The sequence below is a fragment of the Drosophila sechellia genome, chromosome X (assembly GCF_004382195.2).
Source record: "Drosophila sechellia strain sech25 chromosome X, ASM438219v1, whole genome shotgun sequence".
NCBI lineage: Eukaryota > Metazoa > Arthropoda > Insecta > Diptera > Drosophilidae > Drosophila > Drosophila sechellia.
In genome coordinates, this window is record NC_045954.1 from 11152786 (window position 1) to 11179254 (window position 26469).

Here is a 26469-nt window from a genome sequence, read left to right on the forward strand (position 1 = left end):
TCATATTTGTGTTATTCATGTATGTACTCGCATAATAAAAACAGCTTTCATTACATTTCATCATTACCACAAAAAACACTCACTCACCCCGCATTGTTTAAACTATCTATTCCTTGTGTAATGATTTCCAAGCAACTAATCTCTTTATGAACCATTTTAATGACCCTCGATCTCCTCCAGGTGAATGGCGATGATAGCTGGTTATACGAGGACATTCAGCTGGAGCGCGGCAACTCTGGATTGGGCTTCTCCATTGCCGGCGGTACGGATAATCCGCACATCGGCACCGACACCTCCATCTACATCACCAAGCTCATTTCCGGCGGAGCAGCTGCCGCCGATGGACGGCTGAGCATCAACGACATCATCGTATCGGTGAACGATGTGTCCGTGGTGGATGTGCCACATGCCTCCGCCGTGGATGCCCTCAAGAAGGCGGGCAATGTTGTTAAGCTGCATGTGAAGCGAAAACGTGGAACGGCCACCACCCCGGCAGCGGGATCGTCGGCAGGAGATGCCCGGGATAGTGCGGCCAGCGGACCGAAGGTCATCGAAATCGATCTGGTCAAGGGCGGCAAGGGGCTGGGCTTCTCCATTGCCGGCGGCATTGGTAACCAGCACATCCCCGGCGACAATGGCATCTATGTGACCAAGTTGATGGACGGCGGAGCAGCGCAGGTGGACGGACGTCTGTCCATCGGAGATAAGCTGATTGCAGTGCGCACCAACGGAGTAGGTTCATTCCCTTTTGATTGCTAGCAACTAATTTGATAATTGTATATCCTTCCGACAGAGCGAGAAGAACCTGGAGAACGTAACGCACGAACTGGCGGTGGCCACGTTGAAGTCGATCACCGACAAGGTGACGCTGATCATTGGAAAGACACAGCACCTGACCACCAGTGCGTCCGGCGGCGGAGGAGGAGGCCTTTCATCCGGACAACAATTGTCGCAGTCCCAATCGCAGTTGGCCACCAGCCAGAGTCAGAGTCAGGTGCATCAGCAGCAGCATGCGACGCCGATGGTCAATTCGCAGTCGACAGGTGCGCTAAATAGTATGGGACAGACGGTTGTCGATTCACCACAAGCAGCCGCAGCAGCAGCAGCAAATGCATCTGCATCTGCATCAGTCATTGCAAGCAACAACACAATCAGCAACACCACAGTCACCACAGTCACGGCCACGGCCACAGCCAGCAACAGTAGCAGCAAGTTGCCGCCGTCGCTTGGCGCTATCAGCAGCATTAGCATTAGCAATAGCAATAGCAATAGCAATAGCAACAGCAATAATATCAACAACATTAATAGCATCAACAACAACAACAGTAGCAGCAGCAGCAGCACGACGGCAACTGTTGCAGCAGCAACACCAACAGCAGCAGCAGCAGCAGCATCATCTCCACTCGCCAACTCCTTCTATAACAATGCTTCCATGCCCGCCCTGCCTGTCGAATCCAATCAAACAAACAACCGATCCCAATCACCCCAGCCGCGCCGTAAGCGATTCATTTGTTTATTATTTAACCGATATTCTGTTGTAACTAATTTATGCTTATCAATGTCCCGGTCGAGTGTGTTTATCGGAGGTCCTGCGACCTCCTTGCATAAATGCACTTGTGCTGGGCCCTCATCTCTGGTATTTGTATCCTTTCTTTATCTTCTATAACATTTTATTTGATATGATTTATGATTTATGATTGCTATTGTTTGACTATCTAATTTGAACAGTTGCTTTCAACTTGCATTTGTGCATCTTTTCCTATTAATACTTTTTGAATTCATGCCCTGAGAAATTGTATCTTTCTTTATCTGTGTTTAATTGCCAATTCGTTTTAGCATCTGAATTGTTAAACTATTTTGTGCATTTGTTTTGGAACCGCTCGAGTGCATTTATGGAATCTATGGTCTAATAAAGGCACTTGAAGCGAGTTCAATTCCTTACTCTCCAATCATCCCAATCCTTCCTCCTTCGTATATATGCTCCAATACCAATATTTCCCTCCTCTTCCGCCCAAAAATATCTACTGCTATTGCTGCTGTGCCACGTTAATTTGAGGCTCTAGAAAAGATAGCTTTCATTTTCACACGCTGGAAGCTGCTCTCCCGCCTTCCCCTGTAGTCTCCTCCACCGCCATGCTGTTGATTTGAACATCCCGCCCTCCGAAGTTGCGCCTAGTGTTCTAGAGTTGTGTTCTGGATCAGACCGTTATAGTCTGATCAAGCGATCTTTGTGTTGATTTGTTGTGCTGTATATTAAGGTGATATTAAGCGGTATTGGTGTGCCTGGGATCTCGTGTATGCCTGTGTATAGTGTGTGTTTGTGTTGTGGCGGGGATAACAAGTGCAATCTTCAGTTTCCGTTCTGTTGTCTTCCGTTTCTGTTTCCGTTGGCCTCAGTTTTTGTCGCAGTCTTTTACTTTAAACAGTTTCTTTCTCTTTCTCGTCGGTGCCAGCTGTCTCTGTCCCTTTTGCGTTTGTCTCTCTCTGTCTGGACAATTCTGGACGCGCTGAAACCGCAAGAAAACATTCTATTTCTCAAGGCATTATTAACCGCTCTATATCTATCTCTCTCTATCTTTGTCTCTGTCTCCCTCTTTATCTATCTGTCTGTCTCTGTCATTTCTTAATAATAATAATAATAATAACAATAACTCCCATTCAATGTGCAACAAAAACGACCGATAAACCTAAACCAAAATCAAAAATTTCTGATAACAACCTAGAGCCCGGCTCGCGATACGCCTCTACAAATGTCCTAGCCGCCGTTCCACCAGGAACTCCACGCGCAGTCAGCACCGAGGATATAACCAGGTGAGTGGCTCGATCACTTTTCTGTACACACCGATATTTAATAACTCGATTTCACAGAGAACCGCGCACCATCACCATCCAGAAGGGACCGCAGGGCCTGGGCTTCAACATTGTTGGCGGCGAGGATGGCCAGGGTATCTATGTGTCCTTCATCCTGGCCGGCGGTCCAGCGGATCTCGGCTCGGAGCTGAAGCGTGGCGACCAGCTGCTCAGCGTGAACAATGTCAACCTCACGCACGCCACCCACGAAGAGGCAGCCCAGGCGCTCAAGGTGAGTCAAAGTGAAATTTCACCTGAATTCAATCGAAATCGAACAATTAATGAAATGTTATTATTATTATTTCAGACTTCTGGCGGTGTGGTGACCCTGTTGGCGCAGTACCGCCCAGAGGAGTACAACCGTTTTGAGGCACGCATCCAAGAGTTGAAACAACAGGCTGCCCTCGGTGCCGGCGGATCGGGAACGCTGCTACGCACCACGCAGAAGCGATCGCTATATGTGCGCGCCCTGTTCGACTACGATCCGAATCGGGATGATGGATTGCCCTCGCGAGGATTGCCCTTCAAGCACGGCGATATCCTGCACGTCACCAATGCCTCCGACGACGAATGGTGGCAGGCACGACGAGTTCTCGGCGACAACGAGGACGAACAAATCGGTATTGTACCATCGAAAAGGCGTTGGGAGCGCAAAATGCGAGCTAGGGACCGCAGCGTTAAGTTCCAGGGACATGCGGCAGCTAATAATAATCTGGATAAGGTGAGTGGTGTCATATTTACAATGTTATCTTATTAACCATTCGTATTTGCCATCTCGCAGCAATCGACATTGGATCGAAAGAAAAAGAATTTCACATTCTCGCGCAAATTTCCGTTTATGAAGAGTCGCGATGAGAAGAATGAAGATGGCAGCGACCAAGAGCGTAAGTAGACCAAGTCAAGGGAAGCCAGCAGTCCGACTCTGTCTCACAGTCTCAATCGTTCGCTCTTCCTTCGGAGATGGCCAATAATGGGAGAACATCAAGCAACTCAAACTCAAGGCGTTTTTTGGTTTAGTCCTAGGCTTAAGGCTCAAAGACTTTCTCTACTGAATTTCTGTCTGAATGAGAGTGTGTGCTTTTGGGCGGGTGTTTGATTGACTTGTGTTTGTGTCTGTTCTGCTTACGGAGATAAGGAGATATATAAATGTCGTTGAAACTTCTATCGCGAGGTCACCTAAAACTCACTGTCAAAGTCCTTCTCCTGTTCTTTTTTTTTTCTATTCAGTGGTGATTTCTCATAGTTATGTCTTTATGCTGTAATATATGTTTTTAAGTTAATCATCCTACGTGTACGTATCATAAGATTCAGAAAACTCGTTAAGTACTTTGTAACTTGTGGGCATGAAAGGATGCAAGTTTTCTTTTTACACAGGAAACATTGGATAAGAATAGTCATCAAATACTTAAAGTTAATTCCTGTCCCATTTCGTTGTGTTTTATCTCCTGAGTTGAAGTTTTTAACTTATTAAAATAAATTAGATAAATGTTTCGTTTGATGTTTCTGGTTGAAAAGACTTACCCACTGACCCAACCGATTTTTTATTGTTTTGTTTTATGCATTTTATATGATTACATTACTGTTTATTTTCATATGTTTTCCCAACCGAAATCCGTGATGTCCAAACACTCATTCTACCCACATTTACCAAATTCCGGATGAACCGATCGGATCCATCGACGAACCGACGAATCAACCACACTGAAACAAAAACATACTCACACATTTCCTGTCCCATTCGATATGCTTGGATGTTGGATGTTGTATTATTTTGTGTGTGCCCCGATCCCGAACTATATGTTTAGCCAATGGAGTTGTGAGCAGCACCAGCGAGATTGACATCAATAATGTCAACAACAACCAGTCGAATGAACCGCAACGTAAGTGAAAAGTGAAAAGGTTTCCAAACAGAGCCGAAGCTGGCGGTATAAATGTCGAGATGTATCCGCTTGTAAATGTATTCAGGTGTCAGGGCTTCTCAGATGGTCTAGTCTTGGTTAACAATCACACACACACACATAAACAACACCTTGTATACGAACACACCCATACACATATTAGACAGTAAGCTATAGTCACACGATCTTACTAACAGTTAGTCCTCGCGGGGAGTTATATAGCTCATGGCCATCTATCGTGTATATAGTCTTGGATTAAGCTAAAGATAATCGTAACTGTATCTGTATCCGAAGAGTGTTCTTCAGCGGCAGGGTTGCACGTTTTACATCAATGTACATCTTACGATACATCATCCACAGCCCATCGAGATGAAACCAAGTTGATTTCGTTCTTTAGTTCATTTAAAAAGCTTTTCCTCCCGCAACTCTCTACTGACAGTACATTTATCTTCTTATCGCTCTTCTCTCTATCAAAAAAATATACAACCTTAAATTTCTGAGTCCAGCTGCTTTCATCAAATATCTACATCACTACGACTTAAAACAGTTTTTGAAAAACCAGCAACAACCTTAAACTTCTTGCCATCCTGTTCCTATTATAATACATACAGAAGAAGAGGGAACATTTTGATGGTTGTTAAACCTTACAAAAATCTTGAATTGTTCTTACATACATATTTTATTTGCATATAAAACATAAAGCTTACACTTCTAAGCTAATCAATTAATGGTATTCGATGCGATAAGTTCCATTCAAGATCACATTTTAAACCAATTATAATAATATATAATGGTGTGTCTACTCAAATGAACCGATTTCAACCGCTGTTCTGTTTTAAACTGACCAAACATATCTCTTTCGATTTCTTCTCTTCTGTTTTCTCTCTTTTCTCTTCCCTTTCGGTTTCTCGTTTGTTTTCTCTTCGTTTTCTAGCCTTTATGCTTTGCTACACACAAGACGATGCCAATGCTGAAGGAGGTATGTACTCGATCAGATCAATTTACCAACATATCTACTTATACATAACAATCTATCTATATATCTGAGTAAATCCACTGAACATAAAAAAAGACGTAACATACATTTAACCATGCTAACTTTCGATTTTCATACATAGAAATGCATTTGCTGTACGAACTAACACAGTTTCAGCAGAAACACATGCGAATAACCACTTACCTGCATATATACATACATAACATACCTATTTACGTACATGCATACATCAACACATTACACGTGATTACTGTTCCTTGATTTTTAGTTGGTTCCGTTAGAGATTTTGGTTTTCAGCGCTTTTTATTTGCATATATACATCTGTACATCACATGTATCTGGCGATCTCTACTCGTACATCACTCTCTATCGCTATAAATACATGCCAAGAATCTCTAAATATATATAGTCCATTATATTCCATATATATAACCGCTCCGCAAGACAATTGCGGAATAAATGAATCGCCAAAATGTAACTTTTGAAAGAACTCTATCATATGCATGTAAATGTCCATTAAATGTACACTAAATGTATAAAGGAATTAAAAAAAGGAAGTACATATGTTAAATCGGAAGTACGTCTGATTTGCATAGGATATCTGAATATGAATCTGGCCCTCGACACAAAAGGGAGCCCAAACATCGAACCTTCTTACAATCCCACGATGATCTTCCAGGGAAAAGATCTCTATTTTGTAGGGGTTTCTGTTCGTCTTTTAAGTTAATACTTTGGATCCCCCTGGTTGTTCACATTGCATAGTGTGTACATACATATACGGACATGCAGACAGAAATCAAACTATATACCATTTCGATCTCAACTTGCTGTTCTATTATTATGCGCTTGTATCAATCACACGTCGTGTTTCAATGTTGCCACACTCGATGCGATATATACTGTACATATAAATGTAACTGGAATGGCGTACTTGATGTGAATACAGAACAGATCATCATACAGATACACCACCCAGATACAGACAACCGAAGTAATGATTTCCTTGGACAATTCTCAGTTCGGAATGCACACGAATTAACCACACTCGTACACAGGGGAGGAACTCGTAACTAAGAACCCAAACTCAAATATCTCATTTACCTTTTCGAGTTCCATTTTTTTTTTATTTCTCAGTCAGTCACAGACAGACAGTACAAGACATGAGTAAATGGTGATTTCGATTTCGATTTGTTGTTAATCCTTTGGTATTTTTGTTCTTCTTTTACATTTAACCCCTGTGTCTGTGAACTACTTTGAATTCTTGTGTTGTTTGCCTACTACTCAACTACTACCAACCAACCAACCAACCAACAACTACAACTACTTCAACAACAACGACAACAACATCTACTACCGTTCGAATCTACTACTATTCTACTACTATATCTACTACCGATTTATAACTGTGCGTAAAACGCAAACGCAACGCCACTCCATCTCTCTCGCTCTCTGTTTCTCTGTTTCTAAATATATATCGAACTATATATTTTGATGGAACTACACCGAAACTACACACAAATCCTTAATTTGTAAACCTCTGTTTAACTCACAATATTTTCTCTTGTTCTAAATACACACAATCCCATACCACACATATCAATATCACTCTATATATAAATATTTAACTTCTCAAATCAATCAAACAAAACGAACAACAAAAAAATTGAAACCAACAATATGACCACCGATATATATATCTCTGTATACATATATATTTATTATAACCATGCGCTCACGAACTGCGACAACAACCAACTACTAAATTCTTCTAAAACTACGCTATCATCGCTATCGACTAATCACTGCTCAGGCGAGATTATCTACAGGGTGGAGTTACCCGATATGGAGCAGATAACTCTGATCTACTTGGAGAATAATGATGCTGACTATCGTAAGTCGAGCATCTGAACAACCAACAATCACAAAAAATAAAAATCAAAACAACCACAAGAATCAACAGCAAAAAAAAAAAAAAAAAGCAACAAGTCTCTTCTCTTTTTGTAATACTAGTGAAAAATACAACAAAGCTTATGTTTTCTTCTACTTAAAAAGAAACGAAAGAATGAAAGTTAAATATTTAGTTATGAATACAAAGAAACAAAATTTTTGCAAAATCTATTCCTCTTGTTTATATTTTTCGTTCTTTCTTTGATTTCTGCCTATCTCTTGCTTTGTCTCTCACTCAAGCTGTCTCACTCCATCACTCTCTATCTGTTTCTTTCTCTGCTATATATCTATCCATCTCTATGGCGCTTTGTTCCAAGAGAATCTATTTGAATAATAACATTCTGCAAAGGCTTTAAGTAGATTTGGTTTTCTTCCTTTCATTAAATTCATTTCGTGTATCGGAGTATTAACCTTTAAGCCAAAAACTTCATTCTTGCTAGTTGAACAATTGTTTTTATATTATTTAAAACCATATGCAAATGCTGCATACAAACTGTCTTCAAGATTTAAGTGAATTTTCAAGCCCATCCATAAAACTTCCTCGGACACATCGTGTTTTGTTAATATTAGACCTTATAGTTTGTTTATAAGTTCTTCAACTGTTGTGAATTGTTGATAGTTGCGTAGAATCGAATGATGATAGCAAATTATGTGAACCCACCGGAATCACACAACTGACACTTCCACACCCCCTATCGTTTGCCTATTTCTCTTGTTATTTTTTTCCTTGGTTGCCACATTGCGTAGCATCACCCGAGCAGTAACAGAAGTTAACCCATGGATGTGGAAAATATCCGATCCCCACCCGAATGAGCTGAGCCTAGAAAGTACACTTTCTCCTTCTGCCTGGATAGTTGTTTGTCCCAGTCCCTTTCTTAGTTAGCCCAAAAACACACCCACTCACCTCGTCGACACACGTCTCTCTATATATGTAGGTATATAGAGTTCTAGACCGATTCAAATTCAGTTGGTTTGTTGATGTTTTCATGTAATGCTTGTATAGTGTGTCATGTCTTTTGCATGTGCCACCCCAACCGAATCGCCGCAAAATCAGAGTTTTTGTTTGGAAGAATTCAATCAGATTTAATACCGCTCCCCCGAAAACCTTTCGTCTTAGAGTTCAGAGATAATTGTGAATTTTAATTGCGGGTTAAGATGAAACCCAAACACAAACCCAACCAGAAGTGAAACTGAAATAAAGGAATTGTACAAATCGAGGGAGTTTTATTTGGCTTAATCGATCAGTTGTTAATCCAACCCGTAGCGCTCAACGTTCGTGTCTCTGTAAATGAGTCCCAAAATGTGTTGATCTGTGAGTTCTGCAAGGCGTCAAGTGAGTAAATCCCATAACCCACCACCTGGTTAAGGAGAAGTGCGACTGCGTTCCCAAAAACACCTCAGCAGCCAAAAGATATGTGAAAACCCATACCTCCTGGGTGCAACCAAAGACAAGTTAATCACCTAAGCTAGTTCTAATGATCTAAACATAATTATACCACTCTCACTCTCAACAATCGACACACAGATTTTGATTTCATGTTGTCCAATGTTTTTGTGTGCCATGTATGTAACATCATGATGTCATGTATGTAGTATGTAACCATGTAAGACACGTCTGCCAACTGTCTGTTAACTGTTTGCTCGTAGATCGCCTGCTCTATGTACTACTATTTATCATGATTATCATTTCTATATCCTATATATGTATACGACCCAAGACATACATAAGTGTAGTAGCTTTTATTACCATTCCACATTTTGCATTTACATTTGGATTTGTTTTCGATTGATTTCGACACTACGTTTCACATCATTTTATTGTACCTTTAAGTTTTAAGTGACTCCTTCTTAGGAAACCCGATTGAACATTGAGCATTATTTCCTTCGAATGTTTCCTCTGCTCGATTTTTAAGTTATCCACCAAGCACAGTGAATGCTTGATAAGTAAAAAAGTATAACTTGACAAGTATTGACTGATTTTGTACTCTCTTATTTTGCCAATTCATTCCGGAAAATATTATCAATTGAAATTTTGTTGTAAATTTTTGTGTGCGAGAGCTTTATTTTTAACGAACCTAATTTAGAGATACAAATTTTTCCAATAAACCCTTAAATTTCGTAGAAAGCAACTGCCAACTAGCTGAAATTAACCATTGTATACACATTTAGTTCTATCCTAACTGACATGCCTTGATCTTTTCTGATCTCTTTAAATATTAACTTCCAATTGCAATATAGACCGATTTAGAAGTTTGTTTGTAGACTCCCTGATACCCAAGATATATTTGTCCCAAAGAAATTCCCACCTTCCATTCCCCCTCCGATTCCCGTTCATTTAGAACACTTTGCGATGATGTAGAGCACCTGCACGTCAAGGTCCTAATCCAATTGCTTACCCTACTTTCCAGCTTCCGAGGAGAACGTGTTGTCCTACGAGGCCGTACAGCGTTTGTCCATCAACTACACGCGTCCGGTGATTATACTGGGACCTCTGAAGGATCGCATCAACGATGACCTTATATCAGAGTATCCCGACAAGTTCGGCTCCTGTGTGCCACGTAAGTAGTGCATTATGTGCATTATGACTTTTCATGATGCCCCCAAATACAGCGATATTTTAACCAAGTGCAACATATGCTTCTTTCCATTTAGACACCACCCGACCCAAGCGGGAGTACGAGGTGGATGGTAGGGACTACCACTTTGTATCGTCTCGCGAGCAAATGGAGCGGGATATCCAGAACCATCTGTTCATCGAGGCGGGACAGTATAACGACAATCTGTATGGCACATCGGTGGCCAGCGTGCGCGAAGTGGCAGAGAAGGGCAAGCACTGCATCCTGGACGTGTCCGGGAACGCCATCAAGCGACTCCAAGTGGCCCAGCTGTATCCCGTCGCCGTGTTCATCAAGCCCAAGTCGGTGGATTCAGTGATGTAGGTTTTCCGCATGTCCAAAGATTTCCCATGTTAATGGTTTTGTTTTCACAGGGAAATGAATCGTCGCATGACGGAGGAGCAGGCCAAGAAGACTTACGAGCGGGCGATTAAAATGGAGCAGGAATTCGGCGAATACTTTACGGGTATGGTCAAGATAATATAGAAACATCTTATAGATATGATATCTTATGATTATTCTTTTATTTGCCACCGAACTACAGGCGTTGTCCAGGGCGATACCATCGAGGAGATCTACAGCAAAGTGAAATCGATGATTTGGTCCCAATCGGGACCAACCATTTGGGTACCTTCCAAGGAATCTCTATGACCAACAGCCACCACAACTTGGACACTGCCGCCTCGAGTTCGATGTCGACCGGTCTCGAGAACAACAATAGGAGCAACAGCAGCAGCAACAAATCAGCAGCCGCAGCAGAAGACGCCGCACTGATGATGCATCACAGTAACAACAGATACTAATACAACTACAACAACAAGAACAACAACAGCAACAGCAACCACAGCAGCAGCCACACCGACAACAACACTGACAACGACAGGAAACGAAAATGAAAACGGATACGGAAACGTAACCACGGACCTGAACTAACCAACTTGACCACAGACAGAACAAATTTATAACGACGCAGCCGCAGCAGCCAACTTAATGTAGCAAATTGTCCAAAGCAATTTTTTTTGGATGCACTCATTGATGTACGATTAGTAGATTAGGTGAACGTACATCCACCAGCTAGACGATGATGAAAATGAGCGAACATCAGAGCAAAGCATTTGGCATATGAGATGAGATATGGGTGTTCAAACTGTAGCGGACAAAGGTGTATAGTTTTTAGTTAGAACAAAGTTGGATATAAACAAAAGAAGCGAATTATAATATATATATATATATATATATATATTATATATATATATATATATATATATATATATATATATATATATATATATATATATATATATATATATATCAATATATATATATATATATATCAATACATCAATATATATATATCAATATATATATGAATGTATACACCACTTATATAGACTAAGATCCGATTATAAAAGCATAGAGACGAGCGAAGATGAGGGCTTTCAGGAGTTCGTTAAGCGCTAGAGTGTTGTTTGTTTATGTTGATGTTTATATACGAGAGCCAAGAGTTATAGCCAGTTAGTTATGTTGACGATAATGTGTTTTTTTGATATATATTGACCTGTATGAATATGTAAACATGCAGGCGCAGGCACAGGCACCCCACCCATGCACACCGATGTTTTGCCGGTGACAGTGATGTTGAGGCACAAGTGCATTGCATTGCATGGTGGTTAACTTTAAGTACGACAATGTTTAGTAGCTGACTACGAATAATGACGACGATGACGGGACGCAGATGCAGATGCGGATGTGAATGCGAATGCGAACGGTTGCGGATCTAGCGGAAAGTCAGACAATGACGATAACGATTTACGATTACGATCTAATGATAATGATAAATATATATATTGATGAATATTGACGCTAATAACGATGGAGATGATGAAAAACGTTGGTGCATTTGTTGTTAGATGTATGTAATTTTTCCCACTCGCCTTTGCCTAAAAGCAACACAAAATTGAAACAAACAAGAACGATATATAAAACGGATAAAAATTAAATCAATAAACATGCGTATGATAAACACTAGTAACTAGCGGAAAAGTTGCATATAGAACCACGGACATTCATTCACACATCCACTTACTATACTATATCTGTACCATTTAGCCCATAGTCCGCAGAAGATCGTCGAAACAAAGTCATTTTACCATATAAAAACAAAACATCCGCATAATAATGTAAACTACGACAGCAATCGATTGGAAAAGGAGAAATTGAATTTGTTGTCGCGTTGATTTAAACCTATATAATGAGTAAAATATTGTATATTTAACAATCTATAAAACAAATATAGTATGTAGATAATACACACATACACAAACACACAAACCCATAAATAACATACACACACACAAATGGACTACCGCTGCGGTCTAATTATATACACACCAGACAAATCGAATTGCAAAAGCAAATAAATAAATAATTAAGGAAGTGACGATGGAGAAGCAGAGCTGGAGATGAGATCAACTCAAACTAGATAACTATACATATATTTGCTGATTAATTTATGTAAACCAATATACGATTTATAGCCAACGCACAGAAAATGTAAAACAAAAAAACCAACACATACGAAATTTGTTCGAAAAAAATTTAGCTAAATTCAAGTTGAGTGTTAACATTATAATTCATACGAATATGCATATATTTTATTTTTTTTAACTCTCCATCTCTATTGCTCGCTATCTTACGAACTACTTAAAACATTTTTTTTTAATTAAATTTTTTTGTATATTGCAAAAACGTCGACGACGCCACAGCAGCAGCAGCTATGGATATTATTTCAAAAATATATACATATAACTATTATACGAATAAAGAGAAAACAAATTCATTATAATTTTCACAATGTATGCGCCGAGAGCATTGTTATATTTAATAAACAACCTAAAACAAAAAGGACAAACAATGGAAAACAAAATAAAAACTATGCGAATAATTTCCACTCTAAACAAAGCAAAAGAAAACAAAACAAGCAAAAAAAAAGAAGAAGCTGAGGAACTCTAAGTGTAATAAACTAATTAAAAATCGAACTTCTTAATCAATTTGATACATCCAACTAGCATACGGAAAGCATTGCATTAACTAACATTAAACGATGTGCAGAGGAGTTAACTATAGATAATCGCTTAAACAGGGTGACTATTCGTAGCAAGTGATTTTTTTTCGCTCAAACAAAAATATTTAAATCACTGGTTAAGGCCCATTTTCCATGCGGTTCTTCCGAAAGCGAGGCCCCCAGTAAACGAAAAACCTATACCAAATTCAAATCACTTTTCCAACTAGCCTTAGATTTTACTAACAAACATGAAACCCTCGAGAACTAACTATCAAGCAATTATCAACTAGATAAAGAAAATATATATTTAAATTAGAGGCCCCAAGAGCGGCTGAGAAGGGCGACTTTCTTTTCTCAAAAAAAAAAAGAAAAAGAAAAACCCAAAAATAAGTATGATACAAAATGTATAACCCTTTCGTCCCAGATGATATATATATATGTATGTATATCCTATCCACCACACACACGCGCGCGCATACAAAGCATGGGAAAGCGTTTCATCAAAATTGTGCCTTTTCTTTTTGTTGTTGTTGTTGTCGAATCGAATCGAATTTCGATGAAAATATACACACACATAGACACATGTACGGGCAGCTTTCGTATGGTTTCCGCTCACACTTATGTACATCCCGTTTACATCACATTTACATCCTGACCCACTGCCACCCCCCATGGAAACAAAAAACAAGGAAATCGTTTTTTGCTAGTCATACCAACCATGAAAAACTAGGAAAAAGGAGAAAAAGAAGAAGGAATCTTTAGCCTTAGCGATCAGTAAGGAAAGTAAATCAAATTCAATTTCGTTGAAGTTCGCGAACAGATCGGCAGTAGAGCTATATATGCTATACATATATATATACGATAGTGCTAAAACCAAAACGGAAATCGATGGATAGTAATGAGTTTAAGAATTGGGTTGATACAAAAGAATATATGGGCTAAAACACACAAGTACACCCAACATATGTACAATACTCTCATGTTCATGTGCGAGATACAAAATAAGAGACCCCATTCGGCCTCAAATGCGTTTTCATTATGTGTTATGTCAAATGTAATTTGTTCATCAGCGGATGAAACACTCGCCCACACCCCAAAAACACACTCGAAATAAACCGTAATAAAAATACGTAATCATATGCCTGGCATTTTCATTATTCAGTTTTCATGAACTTGATTTTAGATTTTAGCAAATTGACGAGGAGTGTATTCACTTTTTGTAGCATACTTTTCAGGTTGCAGCTGAATCTCATTGTGTGGCTATTATTTTCATTGTATTATGAAAGTATATAATAAAATCGAACAAGAAATATTTAACATTTGTTTACAGTTTATCTGGGCAGGCGTCATATCTAATGTCGTTTTCTTTGGGCTTGCCTTCCAAATTATATAATGGACTCGACTCGAAAGCCATCGTGAAATTCGGTCTCAAAATTCGCCTTCTGTTCTCCTTTTTAACCCTTTTGCATTTCAGTTACAGTTGGCAATGGCCTATACCATCAAGTTGGACTGGATAAGGTTGATCTTGAAGATTTGTGGCTCCCGACAATGTCGTCTTATGCGTAGGGTTCATTAGGTTGCTTATCATGTAGAATATTTCACAAAAGTTGTACCTAATCCTCACCAGATGATGATGCCAAGCCGCGGATCTGCGCGCAGAGTCCCTGGAGACGCCTGATGCAATTGACCAGGAATAACTCGAGCAGTACTTCCGGTGGCAATGAACCCCGCAGACAGGACCCAAATAAGCCGAAGCCCAATAGCAAGCAAATCTCATACACCGAAGGACAAACACCTTTTAGGATCAACACACATCCAAATGGTAGGGTTTCTAAAGATTTAAACTGAATGAAATTTGTAATAATATAGCTTAAAAATGTGGTAGCTAACCTAGTAAGATTGCATCCTTTGGTGAGAGACCAGGACAAAAAGACGAAGAGGCATAAGCGACGCCTTCCGTTTGAAAAATCAGCAACATTGAGGTTATACAATGCGCAGCGAAGAGAGGAGCAGCTGGCCAGGACCATGTTATCCCAGGATTGCAGTGACTCTCACTCATCTAGCTCCACCATACCGCTTAAGATTCTTCAAATGACGCAAAGGGATCGTATGATGTCCTCGCAGCTGGTAATTGATGCGATGAGGACCAGGAATATGGAGAGAATGGTGCGAAAATCGGAGGCCAGGATGTTGAACGAGCGGGTCAAGAAGCTACTGGAGAAACAGAAAGAAGCTAAAGTGGAAGTGAAGAGGCAGCAATCGGACGATGACTTCACTGTTCCCAATCCAAAGATCATGGTGCCGGAACAGCGGCCACTGGAGGTCCAAGCGGTGGTGCAATTGCTAAAGAAGGCCATTTCCCTGGTCCATTTCGGTTACGAGGAGCCCTCCAAGGTGAAGGATGTAAGGATCTCCAGGATGCAGACCAAGCTGGACATAGATGGCCTGCATCCTTGCGGCAGCTCCATTGATTCCTTCGCCAGCACTGACAACCCGCCGTCCTCCAAAGCCTACCACATGCGCATTCGCTGCACCAAGAAATCGGAAATCCAAATCAAATCCAACTCTCAGCAAATAGCCGCCAGTCTGATGAAGGAGGAGCAGAGGCGCCTGGATCGATTGAGGGCGGAAAAGGTGGAGTTAATCAGGTGTAAGGATAACACAAGACTGGGTTTCATAAACAGGAATGAAGGTGATGGCAGGCAGGCCAACTCCACAAATCCTGCCACATCCTCCAAGCCAACAGATCTGAGCATGAACTCCTTAATTGTCGATCCGAAATCTTTTCTCACAAAAGTGCTCGATAAGAAGGAGGTTCTGTCGGTTGATCAGGTTAATAATTTCGTGGAAAATCCGGATGTCTTCTCAAAGGCACCGAAAAGAAAACCAGCGACCAAGTCCAATGGAGGACCTGCTAAACATTTGCCACAATGAAATCGCATGCTTCAAACTATTTTTTCTATATCAAAAAAAGAACCTGTTAAAAATTCCAAAAATTTATAACGTTTGTTATGCTTTATGCCTAAATTAATTTGAAAACTCAACCCATTGGTTTGCAATAAAATTAAAACATAAATCATAGCAACGTTGGACTTTGTTCCACAATTTATATTTATTTCTTACGTTTATGCTTAGCTTAATTCCTCTAGGTTTCACGGTTTTTCGTTCAATAAATATATTGGCTCCGAGGTATGTTTTCATACCACCAGAGATCCAATCCTCCAGATTATCCTGGTAATTAACTTAAGTGAAGCAAACTGCTGATTGAGTGCTGATTGCACCGGCGTAATAATTTCTTTGGAATGGTTAAATTAGCCTGGTATGTATCCAATCTGAATGATTATGATGCCATAGGACAAACTGCAGTTGATCAAAGCGAATGCACATCGCATATCCATTCGAAACATGCCCAAAACCTTGTTTTCTGGCGATGATCGTCTAATAGCTCGTCCCAAAGCGCACATTTCCCACTAGAAAATTAATAAGTATTAATTAATATAACTTATCCGAATTATATAATTTTCCTACCTGTCTGTAAGTCGTCCTGGAAGAAGCCACATCCTCTGGACTGGCGCAGATTTGGTTCTCCTCGGCCAGAAGCTTTTCACAAACGACCTGGAGGAGCACGACGTCCCAAAGGATGACCAAAAATGAGCCGACCGTGAGCAGCATCTTCAAGCCCCTGCCACGCAGGCCCAAGGCGTCGTGCTTCTGGATGAACATGGTGTAGCCCAGGTAAATGGTGGCCGTGTTGAAGAACACCAGGTGAATCAAGGCTATGGCCACCAGCCAGGCGAACATGCGATGCACCCGCCTTCCAATCCTCAGCAGTCGCTCCCGTCTGCGCAGCTGCTTCATGAGGTCGCTGTAGGAGCCGTGCTCCTGCTGACCATTCAGACGCAGTGCCTCCGACAGATTGAGCAGCAGCAGAACATAGACCACCTGAATGGCATCCCTGGCCAGTGAGTTGTAGACGAAGTACAGATTGGCCAGTAAATCGTAAACATTGAAGGGTCGCAGGCCCCAATGCATGATGGCACTTAGGGCAAAGTTGAAGTTGTGCAAAAAATTGTAGACCTTGGCCAGAAAAGCCAGGCAATAGAAGCGACTGTGCTCCTTGAGCTGCAGGTCCTGCTCCAAAATAGTGGACACCTCGTTGTACGTCTGGCACACCTGCCGTTCAAATAGAAGGTGCAATAAGGTGCTGGTCACTGTCATCAGTAGCTGCTGGAATACGTTGCAAGTGGTCACCTGCAATTTGTTTGCAATTGATATGATAAGTATGTTATAGTCTCAGATTTATTCTTACCTGATTCACGAATCCCTGCCGCCTAAACATGCCCTCCAGGAAATACGTCATGGCGTATCTATAGTAGGCATAAAACGCCACCAAGTTGATGACCATCAAAAGCCAGTCGTATGTCTGCAGAATTCTCGAGTGAACCAGACGCCGTCGAGTGGGACTGTAGTAGTGGCTGGAGAATCCCAGGACCACTACCAATCCCATCCAGAAGCGCAAAGCCAGGCGGCACAACTTGCCCACTCGCATGGTGGCCGGCAACTAATTGGCTGGCTCGACGCCATCGTCCATCGTCCCGAAAGTAGCACAACGACCACCCATTGATGTCCTTATCTGAGCTTATGTACAATTGGACTGCTATCTTCAAAGGACACACCTCATTCGAGAGAAGAAACTTCAACGCCATTAGTTAAACGCTTTTATTCAGCTGCATTAGGAACAAGTATTTGTGGTTCTAAAACTATTAAACATTTTCTAGACTTAAAAAAAAACATAGCTAAGCATTTTAAATTCGGCTTGTTGTGATTATTGCTGATTATTAATTGAACACTAACTAGGACTTCTTGCGCAGATAGAGATCGAACTGCACCAGAGTTATGAAGTAGGAAAAGGCGGTGACAGCAATCAGGTACACCAATCGGCGATCCAGGTGCAAAAGTCCACACAGCATGGGCGGTTGGTAGTTGAGCAGCTCCAGCGAAAGGTGTTCTATCTGAACGAGATGTAAACAATTCTTTAAATTAGTAAATACTTCTGAAGATGCAATAAAAGCCGGCTGTATGATAAAATAAAGCGTAGTAAAAAAAAAGGAGCTTCAACTCTACAACTCAAAGGTTTAAATGCTATAAGTAATCTAAAAATGGTCATTAAAGTACAAGAATTACTGTTTTGTGCAGCTAATTACCACTACTAACTATCCCTATCACTTTTTAAAGGATGTTGAAAAATTAATTTTTGGGTCGATTTTCGCATTTTCGGTATTTCGGCATTTCAAAATTTGCGAAAAATTACAAAAAATTAGAAATCCAAATTTTAAATACAGTTTTATTAGAATTTTTAATACGAACTCAACGAGGTATGGCAATCCATATTTGGAAAATTATTTCCAATGGTGTGTCCAAAAAAACAAATATTTTATTCCTTTAAATCTGGAAAACGACATTTGGCCAAAAATACGATTTATACAAAGGGTGTTTTTCTCATAACTTATATTAAAATGGTCATAAAAGTACAAGAATTACTGTTTTGTGCAGCTAATTACCTCTACTAACTATCACTTTCACTTTTTGACGGATTTTGAAAAATTAATTTTTGGGTCGATTTTCGCATTTTCGGTAAGGGGTAACATCATCAAAATTTGCGAAAATTGACAAAAAATTAAAATTCCAAATTTCGAAGGCCAATCGATTGGGAATTAAATTACGAGCTCAACAAGGTATGACAATCCATATTTGGATCATTATTTCCAATATTTTGGTCAAAATTCGTACTCTTCTATGCAGATTAACTTTTTCCTTTATATATATTCTTTTTATTTTTTAGTGGCTCACCTCCCTGGTTAGTCGCTCATCCATTTCCCGCGGCTCTGCGAATCTCCGCATGGTCAGAGCCACCGCCTCCAGCTCCAGCTTGATGTGCTCATTGGTCAACGTAACAATATAGGTGTCTATGTAGAAGCCCGTGGCGTAGACCGAACCCACAACCACCGGATAGCTGACCTCCTCCAGCGACTGTTTGGCCAGCATGTGGAACAGGGTATAGAAGTTGGTCAAGTTGTTGATGAGCGTGCTCAGCATGAGTCCGATCAGCTGGAACTGATGCATCCGAAAGCTCTCGCGCTGCAGATCGTGGATCTCCCGGCACCGCCGTCTCAGCTCCTCCAGGCGATCGCTCAGCTCACAGCAGTGATGGAGCAGCATGCCACCGGGTCTCAGACCATCCATCTCATCCCTAAGCGATCCCAACTGGAGATTGAACTGCCTGTAGTACTTGAGCACCGATCCATTGATCCAGTAGCAGTAGTCCGCCATGTTCTCCGTGTAGTTCCACAGCACAAAGGCGTAGATCGCAAAGTGGACTCGCACCTGGCTAACTGAACCCTTGCCACCTTCGCCGTACTGGGCAAATATGCCACACACCTGGATCATCATCATCAGATTGATCAGGCAGAACTTGAAGTACATGAAGAACTCAAATGGTCGCTTGGGCTCCTGTGGAGCGTTCTGGAACTCGAACTCCAGATGCGTCCTCTGCATGGTGCACCTCTGGTTGATGGCCTCAAAGTGCACGGTATTGGCCACATAGGTCACAATTACGGTGGCATATTTGATGGCCGTATTGGCGAAACTCACATAGAACAGCAATTGCAAACGCCGATCCAGGGTATCAGTTAGGGTGCGAAAGTGGTAGCAGAAATATCCGGGCAATACCACAATCAACAGCATGCTGAATAGGTGACCATATGTAATCAGGAGCACCTTAAAGCCACGTTTCAGCGCCCTTTGGGGCACATAATCGATCACCACTTGTCCATAGATCAGGGCGTACACATGTCCATACCGATAGAACTTGAACTCATGTCGCTCCCAGAAACTCTTGCGCTCATCCGGCGATGTCATTCCGGGTCCGCTTCACCCAGCAAACTGAGCAACTCCTTTTTAGTTGCGTGATGTGGGGTATAGTGTAGTTAGGAAGTGGGTAGAAAGTGGGTACAGTGGACATGGAAGTGGTGCAGTCAGCGCCTGATTATTGAAGATGGCCGATATGGTAGGCTCGAAAAAGGATAGATAATCTCCTGCTAAGTTTCTATTGCATAGGAAGTATGGTTATATGGTAATAAATAGAATTGAGCTATTCCCTTAACATTAAGTAACTTTACTTAAATTAGAAAAATACTGGCACTTTATATTTATTACCAATTTACTGAAAGGACTTAACCAGCGCAATTATGGAACCCGAAGTTTGAAGAATCTGCAAGGTAGTTGGTTAAAATTGATTAATATGAACTTAATAAATTGTTTAATAAATTCTTCTTATTTTTTATTATTTCTACCATTCTTCTGAAGAAACTTACCGCAGCAAAGGTAGCCAACGAAGGCGAAAAGAATGGCACCGCCATGGAAACAGGACGCTGGGATCTGAGGATCAAAAGCTGAACGAGTCGACGTTGTTGAGGCCTAAAAAGCTGCCACGGACAGGCGAACATGATGCGGCACAGACCAGTGCTCTATGGGCAAAGGATTTTGAAATCTATAGCATAGAATCTATCGCCGAACTCACACTTTCGGCCACCAGAGTTCCGCCATAGCAATAGACCAGCAGTTGGCTCAAGGCGGCGACCGTGTAGGCCACATAGAGCAGGGCGCCCAGACCATTATTGCCCAGTGTCAGAAGATTAACCATGCTGAATCCAATCACCATGGCGGCGGACACGAAATGGGCCAGGGTGATAATGGTATAGCGATCCCGAAAAAATCTGGTCAAATCGATGATGGCATTGTGTCTGATGATCACTGATCGCATCTTCTGCTCCAAAGTGTAAAGCTGCACTGGCGACAGTTCCAAGTGATCTTCAAGAATAAATAGAATAATTTAAATATTTTCTTGGAACTTTTTCATACCCACTCACCGGTGTAGGGCCTAAACATTGATTCTATCTCCGCCTGGAGCACTTCGAAAAGAGCTGATAAGTGGGCACAGAACTCGAAATAAAAACCATCACAGCCGCCGAACATAAAGATGGTCACATAGCCCGTATAGGCAATGAATACGTAGGTCAGGGGAAAAAACGGATAGCTTAGCAGAACTTTGGGCATTCTATTGCCATTAAATGATATAATCGCATAGGATATAGTAAGTCAAGTTAGTCAGCATATCATTATAGATGCATCTGAGATCATCTTACGTCATATTGAAGGGTGTAAACCAGACGAAGTCCTCGTAACGATTCTGGAGGTACAATATGATGGCGATCAGGATCGGATTCAGGTTGTAGGTGGTGCAGGTGAAGAATCCGGCTGACAGGGGCCAGAAATTGATGCGGGCCGCCATGGCCGAGTACCTCAGCCGGATGTCCCGCTGCTCGGGTCGCTCCCATTTGGGATCGAAGAGCAGGGCCCTCAGGCGGTTCCACATGATGGAGAGATCCCGACGAAAGCGCAGCATGAGGAACATCTTGAGCAGCGTGACCGCCGATGTGCCAGCTGGACAGAGGGTCTCCAGTGCCATGGTAATCTGCTGTCCGTCTAGAAAACGCATGCCAGCATGCAGTTCGGTGGCCACGCCAATGGACAGTATTGCGAAGTGAATCAGTGATCTCCAGGGCCATGTATCACCAGTTCTTCCCGGCCAATAGCCCATTATGTCTAAACTCAAGCGGGGCACGGCAAAAAAGTACACATCCAGCTCTTGATCGCGTTTCAGAAAGCGATACCACTCGGACATGGTGGACATAGCTGTGTGAGCGACATCCTGGCAAGGAATACTCCTTATATAGCCAGTAGTTGTAACCCTCTTTCATAACAAGTCTTGCATCCAAGCTAATTGACTTGTTATTCGGTGAAAGTTTGGCCAAAGTTAGAACAGTAACTTTTGCATAAGTGGTGCATACGGTCGGGGTCACCTTCTCGATTTCCTTTTGATTCATGAGCTCCACTTGTTATACATGGATCGGGTTGGACGACAGGCACAAGTAGCCGGGAACGAGTCGCAATCAGAGCTAATGCATCAATTAGCGCTAGCCGCTAATTTCAGTAATCAAAATACAAACAAATCAAGATTAAGACACTCGGACATCGGACTCCACGAATTCGTGCGTTTTTAACTAATCTCTAGCCCACTCACGCACCTGTTTTGTTTCCTGTTTTGCTTGTTCACGTGATTTAAGTGCGAGCAATGATATATTTGGGATTCTGGTTTTGGAATAACACTATAGGTAATACCCTGGAAGATCCCAGTTGCACTAGAAGGGGTTACTTAGTTTTCTAGATCATAGGTCCAAAGTTCAAGTCCGAAACTGGATTGTATTGAAGTTGGAGCTCGGGAAGACCTTAGCCCCTCTACCCGTTGGAATCCGCACCTGTTCGCCCCGATGCCCATCACCTGCGGAGTCATAAATCATGCAAACCTGTCCGCCGGTGTGTGTTCGAGTTCGAGTTTGCGTTTTCGAGTGCGATCATTGATGTATTGAAGTTTTTTTATTTTTATTTTTGTCAACGCCACAGACGAGTCTAAGTTATTTTTTCTCTTTATGCCACTTTTTTATGTAGTATATATACTTAGATTGGCAGCGCACGTTCCTCGGCCCGGTGACGTCAGCGGTGGCACGCACACAACTGTGGGCTTACGGGGTATCGGATTGGTTTGATAGCTTTTATTTTTGTGCGTTTGATCGGGTTTGATAAAAGCCGCGACGCCATCGAAGGTCGATCTAGAGCAGCGATAAGGTCACTCCACATGTTCAGGCCCCAAAAAGGTTCTTCTCAAAGTTCAAAGTTCAAAATAGGGAAATGTATATTAAGGTAGTTAGAATAAACTCACTGAAGTGCAATAAAAAGGAGACACTATCTTAATATGTTTAATAATATAAAATAGCCGGATTTAATGGCCAATTTGGAGCTTTCTTGTCCACCGCCCCCTCGTAAATGCAAGGGCATCAAATTGATTTAAAACACTGGACGATCATAGTAATGATGATGGGTAAATTGCTTGATTCGCGGGATTGGGATAGATTTGATGGGCATAATTGCAGCGGCAGTGCCGAGCACCGAGCACCGAATGGCTAGCAAATTGAATCAACGCCAATTGCCCAGTGGTTGCCCCTTTTCCATTTTTCTAGTTTTCACTTGGCTTAGCATCAGCAAATCGCAACTTTCTAGCAACTGAGCTACCCCAGCCCGCTAAGCACGCACACCCACTGCTTAACACGCAACACGGATACAGTAAAGCTCCGAAAATGAGAAACTACCTACAGTTATTGTAATATTTTCAATTTTATATGAATAAATAAATTATTTATATTAGAACTTCACTCCCAAAGCTGAGACAAGAATATCGATATCAAGGATCTAACATGCCCGGTGTCCACTGTACTGGCACGGATAGAGAAAAGGGAAGCATTCCCAGCACTCAGCTCAATTGAGATGGCCTGACATTGTTTTTGAAGAGTCACCCGGAATCACCAGAATCCATCGAGGGAGCCGAGCCGCCATAATTTCGGATGAGGAGGGGCTTGGGCACGGGATTTGGGGGTACGAGAATATCCGATTACGCCGGTCTGTTTCATGACAAGCCGATCTAAAGCAAACCCAACTGAGCTGGCCCGGCACCCCAAATATCCCCAGAACCATGCACATGACTGTTAGATAAGTTTATTAAGCGTGCGGGCCCGAAACTCAAACTGAAACCGAATGCGAATGCGAGTGCCATAAAGAAGTTAAGCAATTCAGACAGTTTAGAGCATAAATTGTTTAATAGAGTTTATACGCCAATTGGGGGCATAAAGAGTGTCGCATTTTATAATTCGGTTTTTTTCTCGTTCTTCTTTTCACTCCGGCGGCTATCGTCCATCGGGCGATGAGTTATGCAACGTTATGACGGTCCTCAAGTGGCCAAAACCCAAACAGAAGAAACTTAATACGAAAAAGAACGAAATCCACTCGATCAAGCGATCAAGATAATCATTTGTCGAAAATGGCACCTAATATTTCGATGACCCCCATTAGGGTGCTGATAACGATTCCAGAACATTACGTGGAGTTCACTGGAAACAAAGCTGCTTCTGTTAATTATCCTATTGAATGAAACCATAAAAACGTAGCAATAACTAATTATACGGTAAGGTACAAAGATAAATAATTGTAAATATAAATACCAGTTAAATAAAGATAACGAAACAATACCAAATGTGACACCAACTATTAGCACCCATTTCAGTGTATTCCCTCAATTTCCCACCGCCGGGATCTAGTCCAGAATCGGATCGAACCGAACTGGTGACCCCGATGAACTGACGCTGCTCGATCGGAAAACTGGCGCCCAACGCGGGGCCTAAAAATAGACCAAATGCCCGATGATGATGGGCCTCGATGATAAATTGTGCCGCTTGATGACCGCCAATTAAAGTGGCGAAATTAATGCGAAATATGAGAAGTGGTAATGCCAATTCAAATTCCCCATTTACCACAGTCTGCGCCAATCAATTAGTCATATATATGTGTATAAATGGGAGACCATATAGTTTCTGCCGCCTTCACCTACTTACCGCTCAGTCGGTTATCGATGCCACGCGTCGCCGGCTCTTCCTCTAGCCGGGTATTTATGGTGGGCCACCTCCTGGGCTCCTAATCTTGACCAGCTAGCCAAGTTCGAGGCGCTATCGCAGATCAAAGTTTTTCGCGTTCCTTTTTTTTTTTTTTGTTTCTCAGCTTTACGGGCTTTATGGCCCTGCGATTGCCTGGCCGTCGCCTAAGCCAATTTGAATGCAGCCGGCGAGAGAGAGGCTCGCGAAAAAGCCTCGTTAAATACGAGCAAACACCAGAAGACGGACGACGACGATCGACGGATGGATTACGGAGGCGGTGGACAGAGGCGGGGGGCAGTGGACGGAGTGGGGTGATGACCGCAGCGGAAAACGCCTGCGCAGTTCACGTGATAGCCAGATAGCCAGAGTGGGCAAATTAGCCGATTTTTTGGCAAAATATTAATATGTTAAGTATTATTAAAAATTAAAATAAATGATATTTATGATATCATATATTAATACATTAATATTTCAGCTAATATCACTAATTTATTCAGTAGGCAAACAGCTATAAACAAAGCTTGAGTAAAGATAACTTACTAATATCACGCATACGCCATGTTGTCTGCGTTGATTCACGGAAATTGCATTATACAATATATATATATAAGCTACAAAATTATCATTTGCATTTCCTAAATGACTAAATGAGAAATTTTGATTAATTTACTTACTAATTGTGAGAAACTCAAAATGACGTATCACTCATACGCAGTGTGGGCCAACTTTATATGGGCACACGTGATGTATGATTAATTTAATGGCACATTGCTGAAATTACGCATTTAGATTTAAAAAACTGTAGTACCCAAGGAATTTCAAGCCAAATTTGTTATATTTTCTTAGCCATCTCTGAGCGGAATCGATTAATAGAAAATTATTTCACGTTTGCCTGTTTGTTGAATTTTATGTGTGTCTGTGCGTTTTCGACTGGCCGGCACATATGTTAATTGTGCATTTAAAATTGAAATAAAATGTAGCTTGTCGCAATTTATTTGATACGTGAAATTGTTGTTTCTTTTGACCGTCTGCCCGTCCAGACGTTTTTATTTGCGTTTAAATTTAGATCAGCTGGCGAATGGTTTACACCCAAGGAGAAAATGAGTTTATCGAACTATGGCCAAACATGGCCATCAAAATAAAATACTCGATAGATTTTAAATGTAATAAAAAGCGGTGTAAATTAGGGATTGTCTGTTCGCTCCGCACAAAATAAATACTAATATTAGTTTTAAGTTAAAAAAAATAAACTTGGCTGTTTTATTTAGCACATCTTTAGGAAGTAGGAACAACTCCGCGAGAATCTTATTTCCACTTACCATTTTAGGCAGTGGCTTGTAAAATATGGAAAACTGCCCTGATAAGTTGTAAATTCCGTTCAATTTACATTACCGCCTAGACGCAGCCATAAAAAATCGAAGCGAACAATTAGCCTTTTTGTGCCAAACTCGTTTGCAATTAACAAATTCACACCTTCGCCTGGCAAACATGGCTAACA

At 41.4% G+C, this 26469-nt stretch overlaps 5 protein-coding genes and 1 long non-coding RNA gene across 36 annotated transcripts in view; 2 read left to right on the forward strand and 4 right to left on the reverse strand.

The window, feature by feature from the left end:
- The window catches only part of LOC6617665 (disks large 1 tumor suppressor protein), a 36732-nt gene extending 25443 nt beyond the window's left edge, over positions 1–11289 (forward strand). For 12 of the 31 annotated variants that reach the window (XM_032725785.1, XM_032725784.1, XM_032725783.1 and 9 more), the window contains 13 exons: positions 181–732; positions 794–1496; positions 2724–2811; positions 2869–3082; positions 3158–3571; positions 3632–3734; positions 4656–4730; positions 5683–5727; positions 7556–7636; positions 10101–10250; positions 10345–10627; positions 10682–10773; positions 10852–11289. In XM_032725785.1, the coding sequence (XP_032581676.1) occupies positions 181–732; positions 794–1496; positions 2724–2811; positions 2869–3082; positions 3158–3571; positions 3632–3734; positions 4656–4730; positions 5683–5727; positions 7556–7636; positions 10101–10250; positions 10345–10627; positions 10682–10773; positions 10852–10958 (2907 nt within the window). In that variant the 3' untranslated portion in view covers positions 10959–11289. Of the gene's footprint in view, positions 1–180; positions 733–793; positions 1497–2723; positions 2812–2868; positions 3083–3157; positions 3572–3631; positions 3735–4655; positions 4731–5682; positions 5728–7555; positions 7864–10100; positions 10251–10344; positions 10628–10681; positions 10774–10851 lie in introns of those variants that run through there. The other 19 variants (XM_032725776.1, XM_032725795.1, XM_032725796.1 and 16 more) reach the window with 11 other exon arrangements.
- A 346-nt stretch (positions 11290–11635) lies between these two features.
- On the forward strand, positions 11636–16595 carry LOC6619856. Its single transcript, XM_032725609.1, has 3 exons — positions 11636–14933; positions 14999–15193; positions 15257–16595. The coding sequence occupies exons 1-3, from the start codon at positions 14858–14860 to the stop codon at positions 16303–16305; spliced, it is 1320 nt and encodes a 439-aa protein (XP_032581500.1). The 5' UTR covers positions 11636–14857; the 3' UTR covers positions 16306–16595.
- A 76-nt stretch (positions 16596–16671) lies between these two features.
- On the reverse strand, positions 16672–17993 carry LOC6619857 (putative gustatory receptor 10b). Its single transcript, XM_002044034.2, has 3 exons — positions 17681–17993; positions 16900–17622; positions 16672–16841 (listed from the first exon to the last, which is right to left on the reverse strand). The coding sequence occupies exons 1-3, from the start codon at positions 17918–17920 to the stop codon at positions 16683–16685; spliced, it is 1122 nt and encodes a 373-aa protein (XP_002044070.1). The 5' UTR covers positions 17921–17993; the 3' UTR covers positions 16672–16682.
- Positions 17994–18076: 83 nt separating this feature from the next.
- LOC6619858 (gustatory receptor 10a) lies at positions 18077–20562 on the reverse strand. Its single transcript, XM_002044035.2, has 2 exons — positions 19222–20562; positions 18077–18383 (listed from the first exon to the last, which is right to left on the reverse strand). The coding sequence occupies exons 1-2, from the start codon at positions 20287–20289 to the stop codon at positions 18225–18227; spliced, it is 1227 nt and encodes a 408-aa protein (XP_002044071.1). The 5' UTR covers positions 20290–20562; the 3' UTR covers positions 18077–18224.
- On the reverse strand, positions 20551–22584 carry LOC6619859 (odorant receptor 10a). Its single transcript, XM_002044036.2, has 5 exons — positions 21576–22584; positions 21300–21487; positions 20951–21240; positions 20745–20897; positions 20551–20641 (listed from the first exon to the last, which is right to left on the reverse strand). Exons 1-5 carry the CDS (start codon positions 22121–22123, stop codon positions 20591–20593), a joined length of 1230 nt encoding a protein of 409 aa, XP_002044072.2. The 5' UTR covers positions 22124–22584; the 3' UTR covers positions 20551–20590.
- A 1439-nt stretch (positions 22585–24023) lies between these two features.
- Positions 24024–25113, reverse strand: LOC116802170. The gene is made up of 2 exons (XR_004362544.1): positions 24933–25113; positions 24024–24461 (listed from the first exon to the last, which is right to left on the reverse strand). It is a non-coding gene; the product is annotated as an uncharacterized LOC116802170 (long non-coding RNA).
- Between the last annotated feature and the right edge of the window lie 1356 nt (positions 25114–26469).